This window comes from Pteropus medius, unplaced genomic scaffold (genome assembly GCF_902729225.1).
Source record: "Pteropus medius unplaced genomic scaffold, Ma_sr-lr_union100, whole genome shotgun sequence".
NCBI lineage: Eukaryota > Metazoa > Chordata > Mammalia > Chiroptera > Pteropodidae > Pteropus > Pteropus medius.
This window is the reverse complement of record NW_024355521.1, coordinates 47,539-64,052: the sequence shown is the minus strand read 5'-3', so window position 1 is coordinate 64,052 and position 16,514 is coordinate 47,539. Positions and strand designations below refer to the sequence as shown.

The 16,514-nt window shown below is 46.0% G+C and overlaps 1 protein-coding gene across 6 annotated transcripts in view; it reads left to right on the top strand.

Annotated features, from left to right (window-relative positions):
* MECR (mitochondrial trans-2-enoyl-CoA reductase) overlaps positions 1-10,637 on the top strand; it is a 28,905-nt gene extending 18,268 nt beyond the window's left edge. For 4 of the 6 annotated variants that reach the window (XM_039858703.1, XM_039858705.1, XM_039858707.1 and 1 more), the window contains 7 exons: positions 1,118-1,261; positions 3,897-3,999; positions 5,205-5,307; positions 6,316-6,389; positions 8,596-8,656; positions 8,815-8,887; positions 10,241-10,637. In XM_039858703.1, the coding sequence (XP_039714637.1) occupies positions 1,118-1,261; positions 3,897-3,999; positions 5,205-5,307; positions 6,316-6,389; positions 8,596-8,656; positions 8,815-8,887; positions 10,241-10,398 (716 nt within the window). In that variant the 3' untranslated portion in view covers positions 10,399-10,637. Of the gene's footprint in view, positions 1-1,117; positions 1,262-3,896; positions 4,000-5,204; positions 5,308-6,315; positions 6,390-7,889; positions 7,987-8,595; positions 8,657-8,814; positions 8,888-10,240 lie in introns of all 6 variants that reach the window. The other 2 variants (XM_039858704.1, XM_039858706.1) reach the window with 2 other exon arrangements.
* Positions 10,638-16,514: the final 5,877 nt, after the last annotated feature.

The following is a 16,514-nucleotide window of genomic DNA, read 5'->3' as shown; positions in this document are numbered from 1 at the left end:
ACATATCAACCCATCTCAAATCACTCTTCCCATCAGCCTCTGCCCTCCAGTGTGTATTCTTCCAGTTCCATTCTTACATCTGTCCTGCCTCAGAGTCTCTGAATATGCTTTCTTCTCTGCCTAGAATGTTCTTTGAGTGGCTATCATCTCTAATCTTTAACTCTTAACTTGTTACCTCCTCAGAGAAGGTGTCTCTGATTCCCATCTAAAGTAATTCTCTCCACTGTTTCTGTATCTTTTTATAATTTATAATTATTGTTTGCTTGTTTGTTTTTATTCATTCTACTCCATTAGAATGAAAGCTCCCTGAAAGTAAGTAATCGTCTGTGTTGTTCAGGTGCCTGGCTCACAGTAGGTATGGGATAGGTATCTGTAGACGGAAGGGAGGCAGCCCTGATTAGCCAGGTAACTTTCGTCAAGTCACTTCCCCAGTTTCCCGCCCCGTTGAATGAAGAGGTTAAACTCAATACTCTTAAGGGCTTTCTCAGTACTGACATTTTACAATTCTTTTGTCTAGAACTGGAATGTGTGCTGGGAGTTAATGACCATTTCTTTCCAGTTTACAGGATTTTTTCATTTCCTTGATTTTATTTAATTTGTACAGCAGCTCTCAAAGGCCAGTTAGGCTCTTCCTGCCAATGTCATTCACATAGTAGGGTGACCAAAACTCAGTGACTTAGGGATTTGCTCAAATTAACAGGTCCAAACCTAGGCCTTCAACTTCTACTTTCATGCTTTTTTCCATAATCTCACCCCAAGTCAACCTGCCCTAGGTGAGAAGAAGGAGAACTGAGTAGGAAAATGGGGGCTTTCTCAGCCTCCCGTGCCCTGGTGGTCATGTTACTCTCACCCTCAGAGTCCAGTAGTTTGAGATCCTTAGCCACCTGCTGGGTGACGTTAGCTAAATTTAACAGTAACAAATGTGCCAGTGACAAAATCTACCTTACTTAATTAGCATGAAGACTCAAAGGCATTCAAAAAGACTTCAAGATTTTCTTTTTCTCTAAGAATTATTTGAAGTCTGCTGTCCTAGATGCCCATTTACTGAGGAGGGTGGACTGGGGTTGAGTGCGGAGGGGAGGGTCCTTCCTCACTGCCCTAGACTATCCTGACTCAGGAACCTGGCGGACCGAGGCTGTGTTCAGCGAGGAAGCACTGATCAGAGTTCCGAGTGACATCCCTCTTCAAACTGCTGCCACCCTGAGTGTCAATCCCTGCACAGCCTACAGGATGTTGATGGACTTTGAGCAGCTGCAGCCAGGTAAGAAGCTGCAGGTGAGAGGAGTGGGCCAGGATCTCCTGACTGGGGTGTGACCCAAATTCTGGTCCTGAGGTCCTGGTCCCTTAGGAACCTAATGGAGAGGAAGACGGGCCCCCTAAGCGGGATGAGTATGTTGTTGTTACTTTTGCTTAGAAAGATGTTAGCTTGGTTCCTAGAAAACATGCTGAAACCTCATGAGGAATACACTCTGGAAAACTGCTGAAGGACCACATTCCTAGAGCTTGGGATGGAATTCTGTCATTCAGCAAAAACGTATCGTGCTTTGCTAAGCACTGGGGATACAAAGCCAGACAAGATAGACATAGTCCCTGTGTTTTCAATAAAATGCTGAACTTAGTGTTAGTAATTCCACTCAGCATTTCTACAGCACTTTCCAGTTTACATAAGTGCCTTTACACACATTACCCCACTGAATGCATTAAATCGTCAGAGCAGTGCCGTGAAGTTGGTAGCATTGCTCACGAGCTCAAGCCCCAGGCTTCACCTTTCACTAGCTGTGTGAGCTGACCTCTCAAATCATTAGGTTTTTTATCCGTAAAATGGAGAATAAAGAGTTTGAAGGTTAGCTGAAACACTGCAATGTAACAGCACAGGGCCTGGCATACAGTGCAGTAAATGCTTTCATTATTCCTCCTTTTTATAAATAAGGAAACCAAGGTCCAGAGGGGGTAAATTATTTGCATGAGATCTCTTAGCCAGGAAATGACAAAGCCAGGTGTTTATTTGGGGTTCCTTGAAAGCAGAGCCTGAGACTGAGGAGGTGATCCCAGGAAGTAGGAGTGAGGGAATCGGGAGAGCAAGACCGGGAAAGAGAAGGCAGTAAAGGCGGGTTCCCACTGCGTGTGACTGGGACTCAGTCCTGGGGGGGCGGGCGGGGGCTCTAACAACCCTCCCAGAACCCACCTCAGAACTGACCTCCAAATGATGGGAGGTTACCCACTGACTCTCATGCCCCATTGTGGGCATATGTGCAAGCCGGTAGGGCCATGAAAGTCACCCAGTCTAGCTTTGTCATGCTAAGGAAACTGAGGCTGAGAGATGTTGGAATTTGATAAACTTTGGTGGCTGCTGCTGCCCAAGGCTGGCTGAAGTCCAGTCCCAGCTTCCTGCAAAGAGAAATGCAGGTTCTCACAGCGATAGCAGAGCAGTCCTAGCAAACTTCAGTGGAAAAGCCAGCAGTGTGACCAGGGATTTTCCTCGAGTCCTAGTGCAGCAGACATTTTGGTCATCTGTGTCTCATCCCTTTAGGCCGCCCCTGATTTGGGCCACTGCTGTGGTGAGCACAAGAGCATTCTGATACCACCCCACCTCAGATGCCCACAGTGCATCTCTCCACTTTTCTGCCTTGGGGCTGGCGTGACCTGGACTAGAGTAGTGTTAAACTTATGGTCTCTACCCACTGTGAGAATTATACTTTACACACATTGATATTCAGTACATAGACAAACCAAAGTTTCATTGAACAATATTTACCCTTACTATTTGTGATGCACTCTCTTTTGTATTCTATTTTCCTCAATTTTTACTAAAAAAATAAAATACTGCATTCGTTTCATAACCCACTAATGAGTGACAACCTGTATGCTGACCCCAGCTAAGAAGAATGGGCGTCCTTCTTCCAGGAAGTCCTCCATTTCTAGCACCAGATCCTGCTGCCTTTTAAAACCCATACAGCATTTCAGAGGTAACAAGAGTACCTTCTTGGACATGACGGCACTGACTCTAATCAGGAGCATCCTGATTGGTGCTCATAAGACTCCTATTTTATGGAGAGGAAACTGCGGTTCAAAAAGATCATGACTTGCCCCATCTCATTCAATTACAGTCAGTGGTGAAGCTGGGACCCACACTGAAGTCCATCTCATTCCAGAGCCTGCATTTTTCCCAACATGCCACGCTGCCTCCCCATTGACTAATTCCAAAGCTAGCTCTTGGCTCAGACCACAAACCTTCTATAGGACCCTATTTCAGGGGCTGCCAATTTCTCCAATATGGCTCCAATCCCAATTCAAGGCATGTCACTTTTATTAAGCAGTACGGAGAGGAAATAAGACATGGCCTTCCCCTCAAGAAGCTTCAAGCTCTTCATACAAATGGACCTATATACAACCAAGTATAAGAAAAAGCAGACCATGTATATTAATAAAGATGCCTGCAGAGTGCTGTGGGAGCACAGGGGATCTGGGAAGTCTTCATGAAGGGAGCCACATCTGAGCTGTGCTTCAAAGGATATATAGAATTTCAAACAAAGGGAGAGAGAGAGGGAAAAGCATTGCAAACCAAAAAAATAACCTAAGCAGAGACTTTAGGACATAAAAATTGGAGGAGGATGATAAAGGATATGTAATCATTTACACAGCAGGGTCTAAATTACATCCAGTGTAGACTGAGATGCTGAGTCTTAGGAGGCACCATAGGTGTTGTGGAAATTTGGAGTCATTGGGAGAAGAGTGTGCAACACTCCAAGTCTGAGAAGGCTCAACAGCCAGATCCTGGGTCCCCTTTGAGCCTGAGCATTCCATCTCTTGCCTTATATAATAGGATCTCAGGCTGGAAGCCCTTTACTTATTACAGGTCTCCAGGGCTTGACTTTGGTCTCTTCCTGGCTCCACAGGGGATTCTGTCATCCAGAATGCATCCAACAGTGGAGTAGGGCAAGCAGTCATCCAGATCGCCGCAGCCCTGGGCCTGAGGACCATCAATGTGGTCCGAGACAGGTGCGTGGGGAGGCGGAATCTCAAATCTGGAGTTGGGCCTTTCCACCTCACAACCTGCTTCTCCACCAGATGGCGCCCTTGCATAAGCTAGCCTCTCTGGGCAGGATGCAGCTTGCGCACGGATGAGTCAGCCACAAGAAATGAAGTCCAGGTGGCTTTTGGCTATAGGATTTGTGGATCTTTGAAATGCAGGAGGAGGGCAGAAAGGAAGTGGAGATGGCCATTACTGAACATTAGGAGTTTTTGAAACTCTTGACTTGTGATAACCCCATGTTTTCAAAACCACAGTTCATATTTGGGAATGTTGTAAACTGTGTTACTCTTTCTGTGAACTGTCTAATGGAGGGCCCTTTTCCCTTGCATTTTGTGTGGTACTTTGAAGTACACTAAATACAGATTAAAGGAGACGGGGCAGGTTTGTCAACTTTGTTTCACAGATGAGGAAACTGAAGTTTCAGAGAAAGGAAGCAATTTGCTCAGGGAGACATAGTAAGTCAGTAACAGACTGTTTCCTGACTTGTTCTCTTTTCCTCATATCATCCAGTTTCCTTGAACCTCACTGTCCACGAGTATGGCCATGTCTGTCATGAAAGTCCAGTCTTAGCAGGAGAATTGATACTCGCTTCAGTTCTCTATCCCCTCAGTTGTGCTAACAAAATTATTGTTTGCCTTGGCCAAAGAGGCCTCAAGCCACTCCTAGATAGAGTGTGTTTGCACAACACTCTGAAGAGCCTCTTGCTAAGAGAGAGGATGGAAAGGATGTGGAGTTTGTCATTTCAGTAGAAAAAATCAGGAAGTGAAATGACTTCTCCCTGGGCACAGATAGTTTCTAGCATCCTTGAGCTGGCAAGAGCTATAGAAATCACTCAGCCTAACACAATGCAATATATATATGCCTTACTGTTAAAATATACACCTGAAACTTACTGGATTTCATTAGCCAACATCACCAAAAAATAATATTTTTTTTTTTTTTTAAAAGAAAGAAATCACCCAGTCTAGCTTTCTCATGCCAGCGAGAAAACCAAGGCCAAGAAATGCTGGAGTACGATTAAACTGGGTGGCCAGCCCCAGCTTAAGGCTTGGCTTAAACCCGATCCTAGCTTCCCACAAAGAGAAATTCACCTCACATCTGTGGCAGAGTCCAAGGAATCTTTGGTGGAGAAAGTGAGCAGATATGACCAAAAATTGTGTTTGGTTTCCAGACCTGACATCCATAGGCTGACTGACAGACTGAAGAATCTAGGGGCTGAGTATGTAATCACAGAAGAAGAGCTAAGAAAACTTGAGCTGAAAAACTTCTTTAAGGTACCTAGAATGAGGGACGTTGCACCTCCATTCCGTGCTCACCTCCCTGAAGACAGTTGCCTTGAACTAGAAAAGCTGGAGACTGGCTTTGTTCCTCTTCACATCCTCCCTTTGTCTCTTCATGAAAGAATAAAGCCCATCCCTCAGCCAGGGGACAGCACGCATCAAGTGCCCAGATGCTGTAAGGGAGGCAGGAGAGAAGATGGGTTAGAAAACCCTGTATGACTGACAGTTTTGAATATCTGTGGTGAGCCACATTAGCCCACATAGCAGACGCGAATTGAATCTCAGAGCTGGGAGAGGGCCTGAGGAAACTGAGGCACAAAGAGGGAAGAGAAAGAAAGAAGTAATATTTCCTAGGCACAGACCTTATATCTGATAATCCCACAAAAGCTCTGCAAAGTAGGTGCTATCTGTTTCATAGATGAGGAAACCGAGACTCAGAGAAGATAAAGGAGTTGACCGAGACCACACCGTTGTAAGCGGTAGAGTCAGGGCTAGCCCCAGGTCTCTCCAAACTCATAGCCTCTTAACCTTCCATAACCTCTAAGTGGCCAGAACCTCTAGCACACCTAGTAAGTGACCAAACCACATCTCAGCCCCTTCGCACTGAACTCTGGAGGGACCAAATACACACTCACTTGAGAGCCACACCTCTTGAGAACATTTACGAAGCAGTAGATCAGCACATCTAATATAAACTGAATTCTAAGTGCTGAAAAGAGATGCAGTCAGGGAAATGAAGTCCTTCCAAACAGACTGTAGGTGCCCTTTGTCTGTTCTTTCCCAGAGGAGGTGACTTTTGGACGAAATTCCTAACCAGATAGCGGGATTGGGTTGGTAAAGAAAAGGCCCTTCCCAGGCAGAGAAAAAAGAGAATTCGAAGGCATGAACATCTTTTTTCTCTACTCCCTCCTTCTGACACAGCACTTGGGGCAGGGAGGTGCTGTTTGTAGCAGCTTCAGGGCCCATGTGGAACTCCCTCACTGCAGTTTCCTTGTTTTCCAGGACGTGCCCCGGCCCCGGCTTGCTCTCAACTGCGTCGGTGGGAAAAGCTCCACCGAGCTGCTGCGGCACTTGGCGTAAGTCACCTGACCCTGCAAGTCCAGTTTGCCAGCGCTCTCCAGGCCTTTAGGTGGGGGGACCATGAAGTGACCAGTCCCAATGGCCAAGGCGAGCCAAGGCCAAGTCAGCATGACCCCAAGTAGGAAACTGGGACCACAGTCATGTCCTAGTTATCTGGATACTTCCTTTCTCAACCACCTTTTTTATTGGTGACCAAGAGGCCCATCCAGCTTTGTTTTTCCAAGGGACCCCGGAAGTAGACTGCGAGGCTCTCTGTGATAGGGGAGTGGTAAACATTCATAACCTGGAGGCATCTTAAAAAGTCACTAAGTCCTAGCTTATTAGCTTTTAAATTTTTTATTAGCTTTTAAAAATAGATTCTAATTTTAGAGGTAACATTGTGTTTAATACAAAACGTTTTGAAAGCATATTAAAGTACAAAGGAAAAATTAAGCACAAAAATTACCTATCATCCCACTACCAAGGGGGAGAAGCTCTGCTGACAGTGTTAACAGTACATGTCTTTCATTTTTTTTTTCTTTTATTATAAACTTCTCAAGCTGAAGAACAGCCAAAAGGACACTTCCCAGCTAAAGCAGGAATCTCCTAAACAGCATTTGTTGACACATATTTGCTAGCACTTACTAGCTACTGGATTCAGAATTGGCTGAGACACTGAGGGAACCCTCTAGAACTCACAGGGTAGTGGGAAGATGGGTCATGTGCTAAAAGAGCTGTGATAACACTCACTGAGCGTTACCGTGCACAGGACTTTGTGCAGAGTGCTTGACGTACCCCTCCCATAACCACCTAGGCGAGGGCCACTGTTCCATCCCTGTTTGTACACGGCCCAGGAGGGTGATTACCTACCTGCCCAAGGTTTAGGAAGCAGCAGAGCCAGACTTGACCCTGAGGTATTGTGAACAAACCTCTCCAGTCCTACTCCGGGTAACCTCCAGGGCAGATTGCAATCCCATGTCACCTGGAGGAGGAAACCTATCCCAGAGGTTACAGCATAGGCATTGGAGTCCAAAAGGCTGGGTTCCGGTCCCAGCTCTGCTACTTCCTAGCTGTGGACCTATGAAAAGTTAGGCAATACATGAAAAACTAACCAGGCCTCAGTCTCTTCACCTGTAAAATGGGGAGATATAAACCCTTTCTAGCTCAGCTGTTTAGTCTGAGGGACACTGAGGAGACGCACTAATCACTATACAAATGAGGGACAGGCTTCAGTTTTCTTATCTGCAAAATAAGGGTAATAAAATGCCCCCTGGGGGTTACTCGGAGGCTTCACTAAGCCAATGCACGTGCAATGCTCGGGCCTGTGCCTGGCACATAGTAAAATGCCCAGTAAAAGTTATCAATTCTGACTAGACAAAACACAGTGGGGATACAGGAAAGAAGAGCTCCATACCCCCAGGTGCTACTTTCTAGAACAAGTAGCAGTTGAAGGGAACTTAAGACTAAAGCCTCAGGGACAAAAAGTTACCTGCCTTGCACTTCTTCCATTTTTGTAGTTTACAAAGTCTCCCTTGTGTTATCCCAAAGTGAGCCTCACTCATCCCTGATCAGCAAACTCCAGAAAGAGCCAGGTAGTAGGGACGGGAACAAAGGGTAAGTCAAGCATGTGAAGTCCTAGCTTGTTAGCTTTTAAAAATTATATGATCCCCTCTCCCGTTTGACTGCTGGGGTGGCTGTGGGTTTCAGGCAGCAGGTCCTGGCAAGGCCCCTGCTGCAGCAAAAGGACAATTGCCATCATCCTCTAGACCAGCCACACCATTCCTTAGCCTATAGCTGTTTCATCTCATTGATCCTTCGCACGAGCATGTGAGGAAGACAGGCGATCTGGCCCTATGTCAATGCCATGCCCATAGTTGCATACCTGTGAGTGGAGTAGAGCCGACTGAACTCGGGTCTTGAGCTTTTCTCAGTAGAGCAGGCTTTGTTGCAACCCCTCATCAAAGCCTGACTGGGTGGTGAAATCAATGGGTCCCAATCCTGCCCAAACATGTAGGTCGTCTGGACGAAGGGTTGTTTTGAATATAGATCCTTCCCTCCTGGTTCATTAAATCTGGGGCCAGGCCTTGGAATCCATATTTTTGGACCCTTCCCAGGGATTCTGAAAGCAAGTTTAGGCTCCAGGGTTGCAATAGAACCACCGTGGCAGGTTCCAGAAGGGCTCCGAATCTGCCTGCACCCACCCTGACCTCTCTGATTCTTCAGGCCCGGAGGAACCATGGTGACCTACGGGGGCATGGCCAAGCAGCCCGTCATCGCTTCTGTGGTAAGCTGGTGGGGAAGGCAGGCCTGGAGATGGTCTCAGACACCACAGTTGTCTCAGTGCAGGCAGTGCCCCTGTCACTGGGGGGAAGAATGTGTACCTTAAGTGGTACCTGAAGTTCTTGCCCTCAGAGCCCCAGTATGTCCTTCCTGTGTCCACAGAGCCTGTTCATTTTTAAAGATGTCAAACTTCGGGGCTTTTGGCTATCCCAGTGGAAGAATGACCACGGTACAGGTGAGTGGATGATGGCCCCGTTGCCAAGGGTCATACAAAAGGCCAGTGCCTACTGCAGAAGTGACCAGCCACTCTGTGCCCTGGAGAGGTGATCGGACCCCCATCCCCACAACAGGGTAAAAGAAAACAGCCTCTAACTCTAGCCAGTCTGCAAATACTTATTGGACTAAAGTGGGCTAGTCCTTGTGGGCACAGCATTGAACAACACAGACCCCGCCCCGAGTAAAGAGAACAAACTCTGGAGCCAGCTTGCCTGTGTTCAAATCCTGCTTCTACCATTTCTGGTTAGAGGTTCTGCCTAACCTAGCTGTGGAACCTGAGCAAGTTACCTAACACCCCCTCCCTCAGTTAAATGTGATAATAGTTTAAACTATTGTTAGCCCTAATGACAAAAGAGGAAACTGAGGTTCATAGTGGTTAAGTAGCTAGCCCAGAGTCACCCCACCTAGGGAATGGTGCAGCCATAACGTGAACAGCCAGTCTCTCTGACCCCAGAACCTGAGCCAGTACACTGTTCTTCCTCTCCTGGAGGACTGGCTCCCCAGGGAGTGACCCCCACCAAGCTAAGACTGAAGAATAACATGGAGTTATCAAAGTGAAGAAGAGGAAAAGGGTGGCGTGAATGGGGTGTTTCAGGCAGAAAAAATAGCACATGCCAAAGCCCATCAGAGTGGGAAGCCAGACAGATTGGTTATGACCTTTTTAAGGAGTTCAGACTCTATCATAAAGGCAAGAACCATTGAAGTGTTTTAAGCAGGGGGATATAATTAGATTTGAATGTTGAATGAATTGATGTCTATGAAAAAATATTTCCCAGCCGATGCCTTCACTTCTCATCTTCCTGTACCATATAGGGTCCTTAGCGGAAGGGGATATTGGTGATCTCAACTTGTGGGGTTCTAAGAGCACCAGCCTTGAGCCCTCAGGGAGAGGTCCTTTCCCTGAGCAAAGTTCATCTGTTCCACATCAACTGGTGTGCCAGGCACACCCACCTCCCTTCCTGTGCCTCTTCTGGCTTCCCTACCTCGAAGTAATCCTGCCTCTCCCACCATTCAGGACTCCAGGTTGCACCTCAATCAGGTTCTGTGGGTCTGAGCCATTGTAGCCACTATTCTGCCTGCCTGTCAGCTCCTAGGGCCACTCCCCATGTTCCTCTGTCCCCACCCTGGCCTCGCTGTCCTGAACACAGATGGAGACCAGGCTACCTCCACAGCCGCCCTATCTGTGGCCAAGTCCTGGGCTCTCAAGGCTTTCCTGGGAGCTCAGCACCAGCTCCTGCCAGTGGGGCTGACACAGGTGCCATTCTGCCAAGCTCTGCTGGTCCCCTGTCTAACTTCCTCTGACCTCCCACAGACCATTTTAAGGAGCTGATCCTTACACTGTGCCACCTCGTTCACCAAGGCAAGCTCACAGCCCCCACCTGCTCCGAGGTCCCACTGCAGGACTACAACCATGCCTTGGAAACCGCAATGCATCCCTTCACATCGTCAAAGCAGATTTTCATCATGTGATAATAATCCCAGAGGAGCCAGAGCAAAGTGCGGGGCAGGGGGCAGAAGGGGGTGGGGGCGGGATGGGTCAGCAGGACACGTTTTGGCTCCTCGGTCAAGGCCCTTGACATTCCCCAGGCTGCTCCTCTCCTCAATGTCTGTTCCCACTAGAAGAGCTGTGAAGCCAACCAAGGCTTTCCCCAGGGTCAGCCTCGGGATATCTAATAAAGTCTAAACTTCTTAAACACAACAGACAAAAACCAGTAGAAGTCATCTCTGTCGAAAAGGACTATCACTGCACACCTGTCATCTCCCAGGACTAAGAAGTCCCCCTTCTTGCCTGTCCTCCATTCGTCCCTAGTAATCATTTCCTGATACCCTGAAGGCAAAGCGGGGGTGGGCCTGGCAGGTACAAAAGCCAGTGAGACATGATTTCTGCCCTCAAGCTGCCCAAGCTCACAGAGGAGAATCTTCTGAAAAAGGAAGGTTTGACTCATTCTCAAGTGGTGCCCAGCGCAGTCTGAGGCAGGAAGAGGATCCGCCGTGCGTGGGAGTGAGTGCCATGCTGAGAAACCAAGGAAATGTGGTCTCAGGAGACGGGACCACCCCATGGAACATCCATTCTCACTGAGGAGACATGTTACACCAGTGGTTCTAAACCTGAGGTCATTTTACCCCCGGGGGACATTTCATAGGCTGCATATTGGAGAGGGTGCTACTGGCATCTAGTGGGTAGAGGTCAGTGATGCTGCTAAAACATCTTACAGTGTACAGAGCAGCCTCCCTCAACAGAATTATCCAGCCCAAAATGCTGTAGTGCCACTGATGAGGGACCCTGCATTAAACCAATAATCCCACGATAGTGATCAGTGTGCTAAAGAAGACACGTGTGAGGTGTCATGAGAATGTAACTAAGGTCTTGACCTAGGCCTGGGGTCAGGGTGCCTTAGATAAAGCTTCCTGAGATGAAGCTTAGAAGTGCACCCTTTAAAATAGTTTAATTCAAAGAGAAGAGTTTAACAGTATGTGACTTTGGGGTGTTTGCCTCATGATCCACTCACTCAAAGCAGAGAACTAGAGACTTTGGGATGTCTCCTTTATCACCTGACCTTCTGTCCGTTAGCCCAAGAGTCTCATTCAGGGAATACTTATTAGGTGCCTCATGCATGCTTGAGACTAAGGATGCCCAGGAGAGATGTAGGCTGGCCCCCTAGCTCCTTAGCCTAGTGCAGGGGATAGACCTTTACAGTATACTAATGACAGATACAGAGGGGTTCACAGGGTTGAGGGGACAGTGCAGCTTTACCTGAGAGTTTAAGGAAGGCTTCTCTGAGGAAGCGTGGACACAGCATATCTTGAAGGCCTAGCAGGAGAAGGTATACCAAGCAAAGCCAACAGCACATGTGAGAGTTTGGAGACCCGAGAGAGCTTGGCAGTTGGGGAACTGCCAACAGGCAAGTGTAGCTGCTGCCTAAGAGATGGGGGAAATGTGAGGACTGAGGTGGAAACGGTAGGCAGCGGTCAGAGCAAAGCGTCACGAAGTCAAGACTTACGTTTGAGACCTGGGGAGGCGCTCAGATTTTAAGCAGTGGAGTGATGTGGAAACACTGGCTCAGAAGGCCAGAGTACACTCAGGTTTACTTGCACACCAGCATGTACACAGGCTCCCAGCGTGATTGATCCTCTTGCCTTTGGGAGCATCTTGTGTGTCCTCTGGAGAAAGGACTTGGCTTCAGCCTGGAGCTGGGGAAGGTCTGCAGGTGCCCTCTGGATAAGATTTGCCACCTTGTACACCTGGGCACAGGATCAGCCCCAGCTCACCCAAGTCCCTCCCATTCCCCTGTCCTCTATTCTCAAGGTTGGTAAGACAGAGGATTTGTACAGATGGCCAATGTGGGCAAGTGAAAGCTTGAGGAAGTGGGTGGCTGCCCAAAAGCCACTGGAGTGAAAGATAAGATTAGGCTTTTGGGGGATAGTCCACAGTGTTGGGCTCAGTGGGAGTGATGAGTGTGCAGCCATGGAGAAAGAGCAGGCAGGCCCTTGTTACAGACTTCCAGGAGGCACATGGGAAGGAGGAAGGTTCATGACCCCATGGTTAGAGACCTTGTGGAGGACCCTGCAGAATGTCCTAAGAACAGTATCTCTAGAGGCCTGGAAGTGACATTGGAGCTGAGCTTAAAGGGATAATTGTTTTCTCAGGGAAGGGAGACAAGCATTAAAGATTAAAGCAAAGTTATAGAGGCAGTACATTTATGTTTGAATCTTCTCATTTTCCCCAAATATCCATTTTCTTCCTAGAATGAAAACTAATGACTTTTAGATGGGCACATGGTAAGCTGGAATAAACACTGTTTTCCCTGCCCCCCTTGCAGCAGACATCCCTTGTGAGGTAAGCAGAAGTGGTAGGTATGGTTTCTTAGAAACCTCTTTAAAATATAGCTGGCATCTATTTTGTATTTTTTCTTCCCCATCCACCGTCCTTCTAGCTGGGATACAGACATGGTTCCTGGAATTTGCATAGCCATCTTCGACTGTGTTAAGAATGGATCCCTGACACCCAAAAGCCTTGACTGCCCACCTCGGTTGGGGCTTGAGAAATAAGTTTTACTTAAAAAAATAAGCTTCTATGATATTTAACCCCCTAATGTTTAGGCTTTCTCTGAACCTAATCATAACTGATAACATATCCTATAATTTATACTGAAATCAAGTCAATCAACATGAAACTGAAAAAGTGAATTGTGGCAGTTTGTGATTCCCACTTAAGGAATGTGGACTTTATCCTATTGACAGTAGGAACAAAAGATTTCTGAGCCAGATCGAAACTGTGCTTTGGAAAAATCCCTCTGGCAATAGGTTGGGAGTCAATTTGGAGAAGGGAAGTACTAAAGAAAGAGATAAAATCAGAAATTCTTGGGCTTCTGAATTTCAGATAAGTAAATTCTCCTTAAATGTTGAAGATCAATGTAGGAATTACCAACATTTAAGAAGCCATGGAGGAAAGGAGACTGAGCAAACAACATCAAAAGAGAATATGAATTAAAATGGATCATACTTTACAAGTACAGGAGATTGTTTTGTTTTTAAATTTCAGGCTGAAAAATCTTTTCGTGTGGTTGGGACAAGTCTTCTGGCCCACTAAGTAAACAATGTCCTTTTTATGGCTAAAGGAGGAGGAACCTTTGGCTACAGGAAACCTAAAAAAGACAAACAGGCATTACCTCCTAAACTAAGCTTGGGCACACCTGAAGACCTGAGGTTAAGTGACTCTAACTCTCCCTGATGTCTTCTGGGAAGCGTCCACCCTACACCACCTACAGCCACTACTGTAATATTGATGACTACACCTTGGGAGATGAGATAATTATGCCGGCTTTCTTAAGGGAAAGACTGAGGCCCAGAAAAAAAACGTTCTTGCATCTTCATTTGATTTTTACAATTTCCCTATATCGCTAAGATTTTAATATCACCACTTCATCTGCTCAAGGTCAGTTGAGGTGAGTTGCTCAAGATCACAGCAGGCAGCAAAGGTGGCACTAGATGCCAGGTCCCCTGACCCTGTCTGGTCACCATACCAGTCCCAATTCTTTTGCACCGCCCCGCCCCCCACCACAGTTGGCCTTGAGCTTCCTCTTTTCTCAGGACTCCTTGATTTTGTTCAATGATAATTAAATGTCAATCAGAAGAATTCAGGTTTCCCTGGTCACATGTCTTTCTCCTGGAGAGGCATGAAGAAGCGGGGGGTGGGGGTGGGGAGATCAGGAGGCCACTGAAGTAGTCCAGATAATTTATTCAGTCAGTAAATATTTTGAACACTCATTATTTGAAAAGCAGTGTCGTAAGTGCTAGGGATATAACTGGAGATAAAAAAAATATGGCCCCCGATACCAGAGAATTTACATTCTAGTGGTGGAGAAAGACAGTGAAGAAGTGAATAAAGTAATTATGGCATATGATAACTGCTGTGAAAGAAAAAAATACAATGTTATAGTGATGGGGTACTTGAGATAAGGTAGACAAGGAAGGTCTGAGGCCTGAATAAAAAGGAGCCAGCCATATTCCAGTCAGGGAGCAGCATGCTTAAAAGCCCTAATGTGTGAACAATATGGCGAACTCTGAACTAGCTTATTATTAAGTGGGAGTGGAGAAAAGTGAATAGGTCCATGAATATTTAAAAGGAAAAATCAAAGGGCAAAGTGAATGTGGTGGTAGAAGGTTCAACTTCATCACCTTGCTGGTTGGAGGTGCCACTCCCAGAGTTAGGGATTGCGAGCAGAGCAGGTTTTGGAAACAGGCATTTCTCCTCTGTGGGGCTCTTTCCTATCTGTACAATAGGCTGAGCAGATTATATGACAACCAAGGTTAGTGCTAGTTCTTAAGAATATTATGTTCTTCACACTTTACTAAATTCCCAATGGATCAAAGATTGCAATACGAATATAAGCCCTGAAAGTAACAGAATAAACCATGGTAGGTGTTTTTTCTTGAAAAAAAAAAAAAAAAAAACTCAGTGGCGAAGGACTTTCAAACTACAGCACAAAATCCAGAATCAAAGAAAAATAAAGGATATACAAATTCAATCTCATAAATATCTAATGTTTTTGCATGGCAAGGAACACCAGGCAAAATCAAAAGTCAACAAACTGGGAAAAAATATTTGCAACTCATTTGACAAAGAACTGATTTCCCTTTTATATTGTGAGCTCTGAATCAATAAGAAAAATGGGCAAGAGATATAGACAGGAACAGAAAGTAAAATATAAGTATTTCTTAAACATATGAAGTAAGGCTCACTCAATTCAAGATAATTTCAATTTACACTACCCAAGATACCACTTTTCAGCGATCAGGTTGACAAAGATCATAAAGTTTGATAACACCGTCTTGATAAAGAAATGGAGACATAGGTACCTATGGAGAACTGAGCAATATCTGTCAAAACTCCATTTGCTCACACCATTTGACCCAACTATCTTCTAGGAATAGATTCTACATATATGTATTTACAAAGTTACTCATTACAGCAGTCATAACAAAAGGTTTAAATTTACTTCGGCATCCTTAACCATTGTACTCATTAAATTGTCGTTTATAAAATAGTATATTAAAAGCCATAAAAAGTCCTGAGGAAGCTCCTTTTGTACTCATAGAGTGATTTTAAAAATATACTAAGTGCAGAACTGTATGTATAGTACACTACCATTTCCTTTATGTGTATAAAATACCTATGAAAGGACATTTAAGAAACTGACTACATTGATTGCCTCTGAGGGAAACTAGGCAGCCAGGGGAGAAATGGGAAGACGTCACTGTGTATTAATGTTATCATTAATAAGTTAATGAACTACCCTTTCGAAATATAATTTTAACAATAAAAAAGCAAAGAAAACTTGTGGTTCTATGTAAATTGGGTTAGTGAGAACGGAACCGATATTTGAGCTCCTACCACTTTCCAGATACTGTTCCAAGCTCTTCAACATACACTACCCATTTAGTTATCCTGGTAGTCCATTGAGGTGGCATAAATTATTCTAATTTTACAAATTAGAAAGTAGGTTTAAATGGTCAAGTAATTTAGTCAGTGTCAAGCTTAATCTCGCTCCCAAACTCCAGCCTTCTCTATTTTCCACACTACTTCTACTGAAGCAGTGTCCTATATTTAACATAATGTTATTATTGGGCTCTTTTGCAATGTGCTGGGAACAGTACTATGTGCTTTACGTACCTATTCTCATAATTCTCCAGACAACTCTGGATGGTTCAAATTACTATCCCCCTTTTACAGAAAAGACAAACAAGGCACAGGGAAGTAGCGCCTAACAAGCCCACGGTCACGGACACGTAAACGGTCAGAAGCCAAGTTTATTTCCAAAGTTCCTGCTCTAAAGTCGCAACGACTCAAGGTTCAAAGGACAAAAGCAAGAACGCTCGCTAGGCGGACGGAAACGCGAGCACTTCCGCGGGGAGGGGCGAAGCCAGAGGCTGCGGTAGGCGGTGCAGACCCGTCACGGCGAGCTCGCGAGAGGACGTGCCCGAGTAAAGGCGGGTGGCGGCCCCGTGCCGCTTGTACGGCCTGTCGATCATTTGGTCCCGCCCCACGCCAGCGCGCCCCCCTGCAAGCCCCGCCTCCACTCCTG